Here is a 16736-nt window from a genome sequence, read left to right as displayed (position 1 = left end):
ATCGATCGGAAAATTGGATAAAGCCAACATTCTTATTTCATTTTGTTTACATGTTCGAGTCAATTAAGGTTTTAATTGTGGGATTATTCAATATCTGTATCACTCCATAAATACCGGTAGGCCTAAGTATAAATTCTAGTTTTCTTTTTGTGTTTTACCTTTTTGTACACATCAAGTCAAAATGAACTAATGCGTTTGTTTCATGTGACCAGATGATGATGTGGAAATGTATAGTCCTATGGAAGTCAATGTGGGGACCCAAAGGTCAGATGGAGTGGAGATGGATAGATATTGAATATTCCCTTGTTTAAAACCTTTGACTAACATGTAAACAAAATGAAATAAGAAAGTTCACTCTGGCTTCATCTAATTTTCCGATTTTGATTCTGGAAAGCAAATTCGGGCATTTACAGTAACTGTACAATTTCATAAAACTTGTACTACAATACATCATTGTCTTCATGTAAGTAACCAAGTGTGGATACGTTTCATGGTGATAACTAGCCTATTTATTTCTTGGTTTTTTTCCCATTCTATTCACCCATCGGTGAAAAAAACGAAATGTGTGATAATGATAAATATGGAGAAAGCTACTAATGTGGAAGGGTTATCAATGATCATATATTGAATTACTTACATTGACCCTTACAAACAATTTAATTATGGTTTTGTACCCATTCAATTTTCGTAATACGGTTCCAGTTTTGGGTCACAAGGTGGCGGTAATGCACCAAAAACTGGTTTCCATCTGCCGTAAAACACAAAAGGGAGAAGAATTCTGAAAATGGAGGACCCTGATGTAAACAAGGCTTGTGCTTTTTCTGGTTTCATCCATTTATTCACATCATTTATTTCAATCAATCAATGAGTCTCTCTTCAGAGTGTGTTTTCTCTCAGTCAGTGCGACTGTGGTTGTCTGTCAAATGGCAGAACAACAACAACAACACCACCACCAGGGATGTGAGCTGGACCAGGAGCAGTTCTGCTGTCCTGTCTGTCTGGACCTTCTGAAGGAACCAGTGAGTCTAAACTGTGGACACAGTTACTGTAGCAGCTGTATCGAGGGTTACTGGGACCAGTATGAGGAGACTGGAGTCTACAGCTGTCCCCAGTGCAGAGAGAGCTACAGTCCCAGACCGGTTCTGAGGAAAAATACATTGCTGGCTGAGGTATATGACCTTACAAATTACAACCACATATTAAACTACATTCTCTGCTACAGGGCTAGGTTGGCAAACTCCTTGTTGCCCGTTTGTTTTGATAGATTGTAGTTCTACTATGCACATATAATGGTTACTTTACTTGTCCACATTGTATGTTGATGTTGATAATAATATAGGCTATATTGTTTGTCCATAAATACTAAGAATGCTATTTAGATATTATGTGTTCAACCAGTGGTTCCAAAAGTGGGATCGGGGACCCCCAGGGGTCCATGAGGCGGTTCCAGGGGGTCCCCAAAAATGTAGCATTACAGTCTGTTTACAGTCTGCTAAATTGCACCTTTTTTTTAAACATAAAGCAATCAATTTTATGGAATGCAAAGTTCAGAACCACAGTGTTCAGATATTGTTACTACGGTGAAATTACCTGTAATTTCTCACTGTGTTTATCACCATGATGTTGTATTTGTCCTCCGTGAGTGACCTCCCCTCCTCTTCGCTCTTTACTTCCAGGTGGTGATGAAGCTGAGCAGTACAGGAGCTCAGCAGTCTCCTGTTGCCTCCTCCGCTGCTCCGCTGTACGCCGGTCCTGCAGACGTGGCCTGTGATCTCTGCGCCGGAGCCAGACGTCGCAAAGCTCTCATGTCTTGTCTGGTGTGTCTGGCCTCTTACTGCGAGACTCACCTCCAGCCTCACTACAATGCTCCTGTGCTGCAGAAGCACCAGCTGGTCCCGGCCACCGACAACCTGCAGGAGAAGATGTGCTCCACTCATGGCAAGCTGATGGAGGTGTTCTGTCGCACAGACGGCCAGTGTATCTGCTATCTGTGTACCATGGATGAACACAAGGGCCATGACACGGTGTCAGCTGCTGCAGAGAAGGCAGAGAAACAGGTAGCACCACGATCACTTAAAGACAATTAGACATATAAGACGGATCATGGATCATGTTTTAAAGATGTAAGCTAGACTAAATAACCATGTCAGAGACATTAAAAGCATACACCAGCGTGTTGTACAATAAAAAGTATTAAACGTTAAAGGATGAAGTACACACATGTTGGACCCAATTAAAAAACCGAGGGGTTGATAACTTTTCATGCAGAAACAGTTGGTGACAAGTCAAGAGGACGTAAAGCAGAAGATCCAGGAGAAAAAGAAGGAGCTGAAAGACCTGAGACAAGCCATGGAGGCCCTGAACGTGAGCTGATTATGATAATAGTTGTTCTTGTGTTTACTGTGGAGAGAGGAAAGATGGTGATGCTACATGTATGTGGATGACTTGTGTCTAAAGCATTAGAGCTCAATTTTCTGGGGACCCCCTGGAGAAGTGGTGCCCAAAGTGGGGTCTGGGGACCGCCAGGGGGTCCATGAGGCGGTTCCAGGGGGGTCCCCAAAAATGTGTTAATAAATATAAATAGCCTATTTGAAAATTGACGATCTACAAGCTCACAATGCATCTCAACGTGATATGCAATATCTTTTTGAAACATTTTAGCATAAATAAATAAGAATCTTGGGAATTGCACTTGTGTCCTATGTAAAAATGCTATCTATGCTATCTATGTATTGCTTTTTCCAAATAAAACAAATATTATAAAAAAATAAACATTTTAGCAACATAAATCTTGTATGGCACAAAATATTTTCAGATGGGGGGTCCGGGGACAAATGCATATTCATTTGGGAGTCCTTGACATGAAAAGGTTTGAGAACTACTGCCCTGGAGGACCCTTGTCCAACATTTTGACAACACAAACTGTGTGTGTGTGTGTGTGTGTGTGTGTGTGTGTGTGTGTGTGTGTGTGTGTGTGTGTGTGTGTGTCTGTGTCTGTGTGTCTGTCTGTGTGTGTCTTAAGCAGAGCTCTGCAGAAGCAGCAGTGGAGGCCAGTGACAGGATCTTCAGTGAGATGATGGTCTCCATTGAGAGAAGACGCAGTGAGCTCAAAGAACTGATCAGAGATCAGCAGCAGACTGCAGTGGCTCAGACTGAGGCTCTCCTGAGTCAGCTGGAGGAGACCCTGAAGCAGCTGGAGAGGAGACATGCTGAGCTGGAGGAGCTGTCCAAGTCCAACACTGATGACATGTTCACTTTCATTCAGGTTCCACAGGTGGCTTTTTTACACTTTGGTTTTGACTCGTTTAGGACCAATGGGCTTCATACAGTATTTCATTCCACTCCATCATATTATTTTATACTAACTACATTACGTTGCATTATTGTATGTGAAATTTTTGTTCATTGAACAGAAATACAATTTGTATTTGTTCCAAGGTAACGTGCGTGCGTGCGTGTGTGTGTGTGTGTGTGTGTGTGTGTGTGTGTGTGTGTGTGTGTGTGTGTGTGTGTGTGTACATGCGCGAGTATTTACCATTTGAACAACAAGGTCATCGGCTCAACGCCACCAATTGTGATCAATGTACTAATCTAGTGATCTTCCATCCCTGTCTAAACTGGTGTACTTGTCTCTCTCCAGAGTTCCCAGTCTCTCTCCAGTTCCAGTGGCTCTCCAGTCTCACCCAGTGTGGTCATCTGCCCTCTGAGGTCCTTCACAGGCGTGACTGATGTCGTGTCTGGACTGAGAGACCAACTAGACAACATCCTGAAGACAACTTGGCCAGAGATATCAAAGAGAGGTGAGATTTAAATGTGTTTGTTTTTCATGGTAAACATGGATGGATGAAGCCAGAAGGAAGGCAACTGGAGATATTTGAACTAGAACAGACTGATGGTACACAGGTTGGCTGTCTGTCAGATTGGACAGTAAAATGTAAGAATTAAGTAAGAATATTACTCTCAGGATTCTCAGGACTGTTGAATGGATTTTAAACAGGTGGAAGTATGTCTGGGAAGGCTACTAAAGCCTATACTGTAGTATGGGGGACATTAAATTAGTAGGACCTGTGTCTTATATCACCCAGTACAGTAATGAACTATTTATCATCATCATCATCATTATATTTTTGTTATTGGATAATCTTGAGGAGTTCTCTCTCTCCTGATTGGATTTGTAACCAGCCTGAACATTTATTTTCTGTTTCACTAAAGAGCTAGCTAGAGATGGGGAGACAGCTGTTACTGAACAAACACTATAGCTATTAGCAATTATTGCTATCGAGCTATAATAGCTTTAACGTTTTGACAAAACCCTTGGAACTTCCGTTCAGTATGTCACCATGATGACGTTTACTGTTTTCTTGTGTCTCCAGTGTGTGCAGTTGATGTTTCACATCCGACGGAGCCTCGGATCAGGGAGGACTTTTTACAATGTGAGTCCATGTTGATGCTGTTTCTGAACGTTGAAGTTTCACTCTGATATGTTGTAATTGAATGCTCTGAGTGATGAGTAGGGATGCACCGATCTATCGGCAACATATCGGTATCGCGAAAGAAAACTAACATTAACCGATGGCAGTAGCTGATATTTATCCGTTGTTGATAAGCATACATTTTGCGTTGGCTATGTTGGCGTGTTTGTTATCCTACCAAGCTGTAGATTATGAAAATTTTAAGATTTATTTGTTATAAATTATTTCGGCTAAATTGTTATTTAAAAACATCGGTATCGGCCAATAATTTCCATATCGGTGCATCCCTACTAGTGAGTTTGATCTGAGAGACTAAGGCCCTCATTTATCAACCGTGCGTACGCCAAAATATGGGTGCACGCCGAAATTGCCGACATTTTTGACATTTACCATTTCCGCCAAAGCTTGAAATTGAACGTGACAACGTTCAAATCCCACGTCTGGTCGGCAGCTTGCTTACGCTTTTTCCTTGGCTGTTTTTCTTTCGTACACAAGCGGAGCAGTCTTGTCTGAACTGCTGACACTGTCACAGGCATCTAAACATATGTTTTCACTCCTAAAATGTTAATATAAAACGGTATGTGTATGTAAAAAACAAAAGAGAGATTTCCAACTTTACAAGTAATTAAAATCGCGCAATTAAAAACAATATAACATGTTCACAATGTATTAGTTTGTGCTTAATCAAACACTGCTTTACTGGCCTTGTTATGCGAGCGCACTTGTGAGATGATTTTGGAGCGCATGCGGACGCGGTGATGCGGCATATGCGATTATGATATTATTATTTTTTTAAAGGCATGAATGGACTGCACGCCTTTATTTCCAAGTGACATGTGACAAGCATACAGCTTGCCTATTTGTAGTAAGTACTAGCAGGCTATAGGCGTAAGGGGCTTAATCATTCACCATTTATAAGTGCTTAGACAGTTTTGACAGTTCAGATAAAAGCGAGATCATTTTCGGGGCTCGGGAGGATCGCGGGACCGCGGCGTGCGTCGCCAACACACATGCAAGCGGCAAGCCTTCATCCATATGTTTATGATTCGTTCATCAATGATCAAATCAGAAATCACTACATAAACGTTGATTATGACTGCCTTGACGACATGATAGCCTCTCTCATGCTGTATGAGAGAGCTAGGCTATCATGTCGGCAGTCACCTACAGGACTTTAATATCACAGCAGTGCGCAGTCTTCGCCGTGCACTGAGCACGAATGGGTAAAATTAATATAGGCCAGCCTACAAACTAATTCCATTCATGGCGATGCGATGTCGATGTGTCATGTATATGCGTGCATGCGTGGACATGACAGCAAGGCAAGCGAGGTGAGAGGGAAACAGACAGGGTAGGCCTACAATTTTATTTAATTCATGCAGGTGTTCGACGTTCTTTATTTAACAAGACACCAGTGGGCTTGCAAGTTGCGTGTGCTTCTGCGTGTGTGTGTGTGTGTGAGAGAGAGGTGCGTGAAGCGGGCAAGGCACGGGAGAAACCTTTTTTCCATGGTTTCCATGGTTCCCACAGGTCGTATTTCATGTGTTCAGTCGCAAAAACGAGGGCGAGGCTTGATTTCATAGGGCGTGCCAGATAGATTTCAGCCGTCACATTTATTAACGTCAGAACGAAATTAAGGAAGGATCAGCTGTTTGCGATCACTTTATAAATGCCGTGGCGACGTGGGTGTACTACGAAACCTGCACTCGAATCTGTGGCAGATTTTACACTCGATTGATAAATGAGGGCCTGAGGGCTCCATTTTCGTCACCGCTAAACCCCTTATCCCTAAACTTATCCCCCTTATCCTAGTTCAACTCTACATTGACAGGTCGTGAGCTTGTAGACTGGCCATTTTAAATATTCAAAAATGTTTTGCAAAATAGTAAAAAAGGCAAAGAAGTTTAGGGATAAGGGGTTTCGCGGTGACAAATGGAGCCCTAACTCTCAACACAATGAGGTTCATGAGGTTTGGATTTTCTTTTGTCGTGTGTTCTCACAGATTCCTATCCTCTGTCTCTGGACATGAACACAATACACAAACATCTCTCCCTGTCAGAGGAGAAGAGGAAGATGACTCTAACGCGACAACAACAACCTTACCCTGATCATGCAGAGAGATTTGCTGTGTCCGCTCAGGTGTTGTGTACAGAGGGTCTGTCTGAACGTCGTTACTGGGAAGTAGAGAGGAGTGGTTACGGGGTTGATATAGCAGTCTGTTATAAAGACATCAACAGACACATCTGGTTTGGATACAATGATAAATCGTGGTGTTTACAGTGCTCTGGTAAAGGCTACATGTTCAGACACAACAGTGTTCAGACTAAAGTGTCAGGGCCTCTCTCCTCCTCCAGAGTGGGTGTGTACCTGGATCACAAGGCAGGTAGTCTGTCCTTCTACAGTGTTTCTGACACAATGACCCTCCTCCACACAGTTCAAACCACGTTCACAGAACCTCTCTATCCAGGGATAAACCCATGGCACTATGGAGATACAGCAGAGCTGTGTAAGACATGGTAGACAAACAATGTTAAGAATACTGATGACGATATTCTGTTGAAAACTTTGTGATTCTTAATTTGATTCTCCATTCTAGATATTAAGAATTAAGAATGATGTGTGCCAATCATGATCAATCAATCAATTGATTGTGTTCCACTCAATGCATTTCTTTGCAGACAAACATTATACAGTATGCCCCGTTATCTTGTTGATATTACTACAGAGTCCTCTGTCAGTCTGTGGAGATTGGTTACACTTAATGTACTGTAATGCAGTGGTTCCTAAACTGTGGGGCAGGACTCCGGGGGTGGAACATTGTGTTCTCATCTCAACAGTAAACAAACCTATTTTTGATTCAAACTAAGCCTCAATGCCAAGTGCTTGTCACGTCCCCAGTTCAAATATGATTATTTAGCGGGGTTCTCATTTTAAATGTGATTATATTGAGGGGTCCCCAGTTCAATTTGATTATTTTGGGGGGTCCCAGTTCAAATTTGATTTTGGGCAGTCCCCAGTTCAATTTGATTATTTTGGGGGGTCCCCAGTTCAATTTATATTTTGGGATTATTTAGGGGGAATTTTCATCAAATATCGTGATGTCATCAATATTAAGCCCATATATGGAGATCCCTGATGTCATCAATATTGGCCAGCAACTCTACATCTGACCTCAAACTCTTAGATCTCCATATATGGAGCTGACCTGATGCCTGTCCATTGAGAGTTCTCAACAGGCTGAAAATTAAGGCCCGGCCATACCTGGGCCAAACCCTGTACACTCAAGACACTGCCCCCGCTGCCACCCTTAGATCTCCATATATGGAGCTGACCTGTTCTGACATTCCATATGTTGATCTCACCTCATCAAACCCTGTACACTCAAGACACACTCCATATATGGCCAGTAAATAATTCATTCCATTGTTGATCTGACGCCCCACCCCACCCAGGCGGATGCGCTTCTCGCCCGCAGGCGACTTACTGGTAGTGTAATATCTGTATAAGTGTAATATCTGTAATAGTGCAATAACTAATAGTGTAATAGTGCAATAACTGTAATAGTGTAATGGTGTAATAAGTGTCATAGTGCAATAACTAATAGTGTAATAAGTGTAATGGTGCAATAGTGTAATAGTGCAATGCCAATAACTGTAATAGTGTAATAGTGTATAGTGTAATTTGACCCTACCACACCAAACTTGGCAATAACTGCTCAGTGGTCTATCATCACATTAGCCACATCAGATTGTACATATATACCATGAAATAAACAATTAAGGGAAACCTCTCTACTTATTGCTCCATAACCACTGTCTGGGGCTGGGGCTTAAATGGTTATACCGTCTTTCAAAATGCGGGTAGACCCCTGAACAGTATTACTGCCAAGTTTGGTGCGGATGGGAGCAACGGTGTGCCTGTGGCACCCAGGGGTGGTATAAAACCTCATTTTCAAAACGGTATACCATTTTGAAAAGAGTGGTATACCACATACCACTTTTGGAGCTTGTCAATAATGAAAAGGGCAAGAAAGTACACTGGTAGCCTATATCTCAGTTGCTGCAGTAGCATTGAAAGTCCACAGGATGGAGACCAATCATCTTTAAACAAAGAGCAGATGTACAACACCATTAAACTGGATTACAAAGCCTTGGGGAAAGTATTTGTCACACACTCTCCTATCCTCCTGGTGGAGACCTGTGCCCAGAAGGGCACTTTTTCTAGTTACTTGCGCAAGCAGAGCGCAAGTATTCTGCCTGTAAGTGCTGTTATTAAAATGTTTACTTTAAAATGGCTAAAATATAAAAATTCATGGTCATAAGCTCATAAAGCATAATTCATAGCAATTTCACGATGTATAATTAATATGTTGTCCATAATTGATTTCATATGAGGTTAAGAATGTAAAAACATGTGATGATAACTCTGAGGCAGAAACAAGTTCCCTGTGTCAGTAGCAACACTGGACCATGATTGATTGACTGATTGACAATGATTGCCTGACATTGCACACAGATGGTACAAACCTCTGTCACTCATACAGACTCTGGTCTACTACACACGGAACTTCGGAAGCAGTACACTTGCAGCAGTGTAATACGTTTGCACTGATAAAGTTATAAGGAACAGAAATTAAGGAGAAATGGTCAGAGACATTCTAAGGACTCACACAAGCATCAAGAACCTCTTTTCACAACAAGCGGCCAACAAGGTATTTTACGTTAGATTAGTCTTTGATGTCGTTTGTTTTAACGGACTCGTTCACCTGCGCATCGCGCATTTCTACATGTGTTTCTACATTTGTTTGATCAATATTTGTATCGTAACGCACTTCGCTGATTATTTATCGCCTGTGTGTCGTCATTGTTGGGGAGAGAGTAGCCATGATTCATGACTCTCGTATTCATACGAGAGTCATGACGAAACTTCACCCTATTTTTGGCACTTGCTGCATTTACAAGTTTTCCGTATATATAAACATTCAGATTTCAAATATAAAGTACTCACATTTTGTCTCACGGGTGTTAGTTAGTAGCAGATCCAGCGATTAGAATTTCTGCATCCCGCGTTGTTTAATAAAAAACATTTTTATCCGAGCTGTTATTTTCCCATTGGCTTTCAACTACGCGCCCCTATCGGTCGGGAGGAGGGTGGCACTCGGTGTGTTCGATATAGGTACTCTGACCGCCCTGCCAATACAGACTAATAGGCGAGTGCGCTCCCGTTGTGAAACTGTGGATTTCCCAAACGAACCCCGTTTGAAAAAAGTAGCCGGGGCGCTCGGACAAAAATGCTTTTTATTAAACAACGCGGGATGCAGCAGTGCTAGCGTTTGGGCTGCTACTAACTAACACCCGTGGGAGAAAATGTGAGTACTTTATATTTGAAATCTGAATGTTTATATATACGGAAAACTTGTAAATGCAGCGAGTGCCAAAAATAGGGTGAAGTTACGTCATGACTGTCATGATAATCATCATGGCAGTCATGTTCCAGGGCTAGGGAGAGAGCTACACTGCCCCTCCTATATTTCATTGACAATGAAAGGAGAAAGAGAAATTAGGTCAAATGTCTGCCAAATATGATGTAAATCTTGTCACCACACGTCTCTTATTTGCCATTGACAATGAAAGGAGAAATTAGGTCAATTGTGAATTGTCCGCCAAATATGACGTAAATTTGTGGCAACAGGAATTCTGATTGGCCAGTAGCCTATGAGATGATGCATGATGATGTACAAGAGCGCCCCTCACTTCACACGGGTGTGATTTTTATTTGGTCAAGAGATGAAGAAGAAGCTGTGTGATGTTGAGCTGAGGAGGATCCAGCCTTTTTGCGACCATATGTCACATTTACTATGAAAACCTGCATTTCTGGTGTGTTCGTTGTGTCACGCCCCCATATATGGTCACGCCTTGTGACATCACGTGACATCATGGCGACCCTTAGATCTCCATATATGGTTGTCAGTGCAACCACTGTGGTTGCCGCTACTCGAACTTGCAAATGAACCAAGTCGGTACAACACATTGATCTCCATATGTGGAGCTATAGGGCATTAAGCAACTAGTCGACTAGTAAATCCACTAGTCGACCTTGTTGGTACTAGACTAGTTAAGAGTTTTTAAATGTACAATTTTTTACATAATAGGATAGGTACAGTTAAAACAACTAGTCCACTAGTAAACTAGGCAACTAGTCAAAATGACTATAAGTGAATGTCCTATATGTGGAGCTGACTATCATCACCTGGATCTCCATGAAGAGATCACGACACTGACCTCATCAAACCCTGGATAGCCATATACTGTACATGGTTTGACATATCTGAATATATGGAGCCGGCCAGCAACTCTACATCATGATCTGACCTCACGGACACCAGATTTAGGCGCGATTCATAGTCTATTTTAGTCAGAGCCGAATAAAAGTCGGTTCGGCTCTGTAGAGCCTACAATGTGTCATTTGAGGTTCGGGCGGGGGGGGTACCGTCCTAAAGTCGGCTCTTCGGTGCTACTGAAAATTTCTGACGAGCCGAAATCATTTCGGCACTACAGCAGTAAAATAGGAGTATACATACATACATATATATATTCAAATACATTAACAGTCGCCATTCATTCAAAACGCCAAAAATAAAAACATGACCATATCATGCCATATGGTCTAATCTAAAGACTAGCTTTGCATTTGGATTGCAAAAAGGAAAGCCTAAGATTTACAATAGACCCTATCAAAGTCCACCTTTTCCGTTGGGCTGTACTGAACGGCAGCAGCTGGTATGTACATGACATTTCCAGAAATCCCTGTAAAGTAGGGATAATTATCTCCTGCACGTGTGCACATGTGTGACTTTCAGTGTAGGAGGTCACATTGGAGCTGGGAACAAGTGTTTCCAGCTCCAAGGCTTCTGGACTTAAGAAACAGCATTCTGAGCAAGGTTATTATTTTAGTTTAGAATTACATTTTTTTACAGGGGCGAGATTCAAAAATGTACACTGACGTCACGTGATGTCTAAAAACAATGATAAATCTGAGGGCTGATTTAAAAAAAAGAGACATTAGTAAACTACCGGTAGGTGGAAGTTTCATGGATGTATTTTACACCCAGTGCCACTTTTTAAACATTGCCATAGTACTGAAAGAGTCAGACACAATTCTCATGGTTAAAACTGATAATTTAATTAATGGGTATTTACAAAATGCATATTTACAAAATTTGCATACAATGCTCATATACACATTTGATAATTCAGATATTTACAGACGAGACAATTGCTATTTACATATACACATTTGATGGTACACAGAACATTAACATAAATGTTACATTGTCTTTTGCACAACAAACAAATATATACATGACAAGTAGACATACAAACACGCTGTACAGTGTACAAGGTCCCAACACGCAAGCTTGTCGATCAGGGCTATTTAACCCAGGTGCCACTTTTTAGCGATGTGCTGCATTATTGGCTTCAGGTGAACCTCAACATATGTCGCATAATGCTGCTGTGTCGAAGTCTGCAACACATGAAAACAATCATTAGGATCATCATATGCGGTACACTACGGCTCTGTACTAGTCTGCAACCCAAGGAAAAACAACTCTAATCAAGACAAATTGTGAAGCTAGCCATCTGTAATATAAGTTATGCGCATGCATACATACAGTGGGTGGCAAAGTGAGTTTAATGTAGTTTTATGTTTAATGCAATCATGTTTGAATGTATGGGTTGTAAAGGCCAGAAAGTAATTTTTTGCCACTAGGCATTCTTGCATAGCGTCTGGGTATGATGATGTCACACATACCCTATAATAAGCCAACACATTTATTGATTTTATTAAACTCACCCATGGCAGGCCACCCAGCAGCAGCTGGAAGAGGCACAGTGAAGCAGCAGCGATCTCAGAGGGCACACCGTCAGCCCAAATCTGGTAAATGTCCTAAACAATCATTTGCTTTATAAAGTCTGACTGTGAACACTAATCACTAACACTAAATCAAATTTTTTGTGATCAAATTTGAACCACATTCCTGATTGATTGAAATGTCTTTCATAACCATTTTCTAAATTTGCGCTTCAGTCTGAACATATGCAAACACGGCGATCATGGTAAATAGACGATGCACAAGCTTGTCAAATGGTGACATAAATCTGCCATTTTCTACACAAATCCAATCTAACCACTTGTCAAGTCTCATCACTACACCTTGTATGTTAGTGAAAAACGACTCACGTTTGCAGCCTTGGGTGCTCTCCTGAGGAAGTGCAAGGCCAACGGGCTCCGGCCCAGCTCAAAGTTGAGACGCCTTAGCACCATCCGCTCCGTCTGTCTAATCTGAGTGGTCGTGTAGTTGTTGTCGGTGATGTCAGCCAACTCCTTGATCCCAGTGGCGTCTATCTGGGCCTCCTCGTACTTTGAGGCCAGCAGCATGGCAGCAACACCAACAAGCTGCAGCTTATTTGGTGAAACTGACTGAACCTGTAATACATCAGCTCATTAAAAAGAAAGGGTCAAAAGACTCAAACCCATTCTTCTTTAAGTTCTTTTAAGTTAAACTGCAGTACTTGCATCTTAGTTTAAATCACTGGTTCCATAAAATGGTCTGTTACTTTTCAGGAATGGATCCAATGTAATTATTTAGTCACAAGCTCTATAAAAACATATAATACAAATACTATACTGATAGCAATTACATATACAAATACTGATAGCGATGATATGCACTACAGTGCAGACAAGCAAAAACGTACTCGGGACTCCAGGATGGATGCTCTCCACACCTTCCTATCCTGCATCAGGCGCTCTGCCGTGTCCTTAGCTCTTCTGTCACAGTGACGCTGCAGTGTGTCTACATAGGTGACAGGCTTCTCTCCACTCCTAGCTGTGCCCTGTGTCACTGTGACTTTGTTGGCCATCGGTTTCAGGTGCCCGTTACAGTGCGTAGTCATTCTCTCCCTGACCTCGTACCCAACCCATGGTACACCAGAGTCTCCTGCATCAATGTCCTCTACTGTTGTTTTGGTTGAAACAACAGTCCTCTGAGAAGGAGAAGGGGGAAAAAGTCAAAAACCCATTCTTCTTCAAGTTATTTTAAGTTAAACTGTAGTACTGGCATCTTAGTTTAAATCACTGGTTCCATAAGGGTCCAAGTGGACCAATACAGAGTGTATATTTCCACTGTAGGGTGGAAACCAGTAAGTCTATAACATAAACTGTTACTTTTCAGGAATGGATCCAATGTAATTATTTAGTCACAAGCTCTATAAAAACATATAATACAAATACTGATAACAATTATATACAAATACTGATAGCGATGATATGCATTTCTACAGTGCAGACAAGCAAAAACGTACTCGGGACTCCAGGATGGATGCTCTCCACACCTTCCTATCCTGCGTCAGGCGCTCTGCAGTGTCCTTAGCTCTTCTGTCACGATGCAGTGTGTCTACATAGGTGACAGGCTTCTCTCCAGGGATCATCCTGTGTGTTCTTGAGTGAACACTAGTATCCAGGGCCTTGTTGACATGTAGTGTAGTACGGTCCTGAACTGAGAGATTATAAAAAAGGGAACCTTATGTTAGAGGTATGCGACTCCAATTAAAGTTAAACAACACAATTTGTTTCAATTCACAGTCAGAAATGAACACAAGGGATTTTGCAGTGCATGGGGTCTGGAAAAACATCAGTATCAAATTGGGGTCTGTGACATTAAGGTTGAGAATCAGAGTTATTTAAACTTTAAATAAATACATTACCTTATTGGTGTACGTTGCCCTTCCCCATCATGTGCTAGATCATGTGTACAGGGTTCTCCTTATCCACGTCCATCCACTGTACAGGGACAATCAGAAACACAAACCGTTACAAACATCCGTTTGAAAAAAGCATAAAAATCAGCTTAAGGGTTAGAAGATTCACAACGTTTTCAGGTTAAAATTAATGCACAACCAAAACGGGATACAATTATGTAAAGTAAGCCACGAACACCAATCTCGGCAAGCGACGGTTAGGTCTACTCTACTAACATGTCGCTTGCCGACCAAAACAGATATTAAAGATGACAACGCGTCGTGTTATATCAGTTAAGCTAACGACATGTTAATTTGCAAACACAGTTGTACAGTTGTACTGAGATAAATTCTGTGAGACCCAAATAGGGCTCCTGTCTGTCCAGGGCTCTAATAAGAATTTATAAAAACTTTCAGTCACTGGCCCAGAATGCACCACTCAGTTATCCTACATATTCACAGCTCAGAGCATAAAGTATCTACATGTATCAATATCACTGATATGTATGTCTCATATCGACTTTGAAACCTCTTAAGCTTCTCCAATAAAGCTGTCTGAGCAAAGGGTCCTGTGCATGACCTTAGAATATAGTCAGCTGTCACTAGCCAGACAGCAACTATAGTAAAAGGTCATCGGAGTTGAAAGTTGTGATGTCTACATTTCCTTGTAATTGAGCGTAAAACATATTACACCTTGGTGCTGACGATGAAGTTATGGTGTGATATGTTTTCAAGTTGACACTCCGTTCACACGTTAGTTCAGTCACACTGGGCTCCACATGCTCTACTTGCAATGACGGATGAGATTTCTAACAGCCTTATGTGCCTATATTCTAAAGGTGAAGTCGTGGTGAAATACCACAAGATGGGGTGCATGTGCAGCGGCTCACCAGAGAACACAGTAAGAGAATGCTAATGTACTCGAGAAAAGAACATGAGAAAGTATATAACACAAATATACTGAACATTTTTACAGCTCATTTTTCACACTACCCTACTTACACTATTGACCTCTATCCACAAAAATGAAACGAAAGAATGCTATCCACGAAGATACTGTATTATAACTCTATTGATCTGATGCTACATTGGTATTTTAACTAGATATCTGTTTTATTTCCTTTCAGACTGTAAATCATTTGTATAATGTAGGTGTTAATCTGTCAAAGAAGCAGCAGTAATACCAAACCTCTGGAGCATTCCACATCTATCTTTGCAATGAACAGTTGGCTGGGCACAGGTGTAACTATAAATGACACACAGAGGCTTCTCTGTGTCTGTTCCAGATCAACGCCATTGAAGAGTTATACATTATGCCAGAAGAACCTTGACAGTGACATTTAGACCTAGAAGCAGAGTCCCCCTAAGACCCACTGGACATCTACTGCCCGGCCACTGGCGGAAGCAACAGGCAGAGATGGATTTCTAGAATGTCACCCCTAGCACCGGGATACAACAACACCACTAGGTTGACAGTTGAGGTTGGAGGATATTGCATTGAATTTAACCATTATTTTATACTTTGGCTGTTGAAAAATAGCAGATCTACAAGCTCGGAGCTTGCGAATACAGATTTGGAAAAAATCCATATTCGCAGATACTCAAAATCAAAGGATCGGTTGTAAAAAACGTGATCGGGACATCCCTACTTTGGTTGCCAGCTCTAACATCCTTCTTGGCTAAGTCAGTAAATCTTGCGCAAGATGCCTTGGAGAGGATGAGCAGGTGCTCCTACTAGTACAGGATGAGCTGTGTAGGTCAATAAGGATCTTATAGAGCCATCAAGGGTGAATGAGGTATTTGTTTCCATCCATAAATATGCACAAAGACAGTTACACCCTGTAAATGGGTTCAAATAAATGTGTACACACACACACACACACACACACACACACACACACACACACACACACACACACACACAAGTGCCTTAAATGTGTAATCGGACCATGGATTACCATCCATGAGTTGGCTAACAACAGCACTACACAGGACGGAAGGCATGTAAAAATAGTGCTCGGGGAATGGGGATAATCACCTGTTTGATGCTGGTGACATTCTTATTACCACTTGAAGATCCTCTGCCAAAAGTGCCGTGCAGACATTGCTAATGTGACTTGATTCAGGGACTTGAATAGAATTACATTTCCAAATATGGACCGCGGGCTTTTGCTTGACCAGCACCTTCATCTTGATAAAAGGAGCTCGATCTCTCGTAGTCAGGGTTAAGGAGGAGACTCAGGAGGCCGGTCACTGACTACAGCAGTGGTAAGACCTTCCAACTGAAGCAAGCATCCATTAAATACAGCTGCTGGGCATCTGATGTGCTCTATATAAACTTCATGGGACTGTTTGTGCTTCCTTTGCAGTATCTGAGGAACATTCAACCAAGTCGATTCTATTGGGTCAGCAGCTGAACACGGTAAGGCAAATCAAAAAATGCGGTTAGCATGATAGATCATAC

The 16736-nt window shown here is 41.7% G+C and overlaps 1 protein-coding gene across 1 annotated transcript; it reads left to right on the top strand.

The window, feature by feature from the left end:
- Positions 1-923: 923 nt before the first annotated feature.
- Positions 924-7849, top strand: LOC308323422 (tripartite motif-containing protein 16-like; the record flags this gene model as incomplete). Its single annotated transcript, XM_080775153.1, has 7 exons — positions 924-1169; positions 1677-2057; positions 2269-2364; positions 3026-3274; positions 3641-3800; positions 4374-4433; positions 6475-7849. The coding sequence occupies 7 exons, from the start codon at positions 924-926 to the stop codon at positions 6990-6992; spliced, it is 1710 nt and encodes a 569-aa protein (XP_080631279.1). The 3' UTR covers positions 6993-7849.
- Between the last annotated feature and the right edge of the window lie 8887 nt (positions 7850-16736).

Source organism: Protomyctophum bolini, assembly GCF_963924005.1.
Source record: "Protomyctophum bolini genome assembly, chromosome: 11".
Taxonomy (NCBI): domain Eukaryota; kingdom Metazoa; phylum Chordata; class Actinopteri; order Myctophiformes; family Myctophidae; genus Protomyctophum; species Protomyctophum bolini.
The sequence above is the reverse complement of the archived record's forward strand: the minus strand, read 5'-3'. Positions and strand labels throughout refer to the sequence as shown.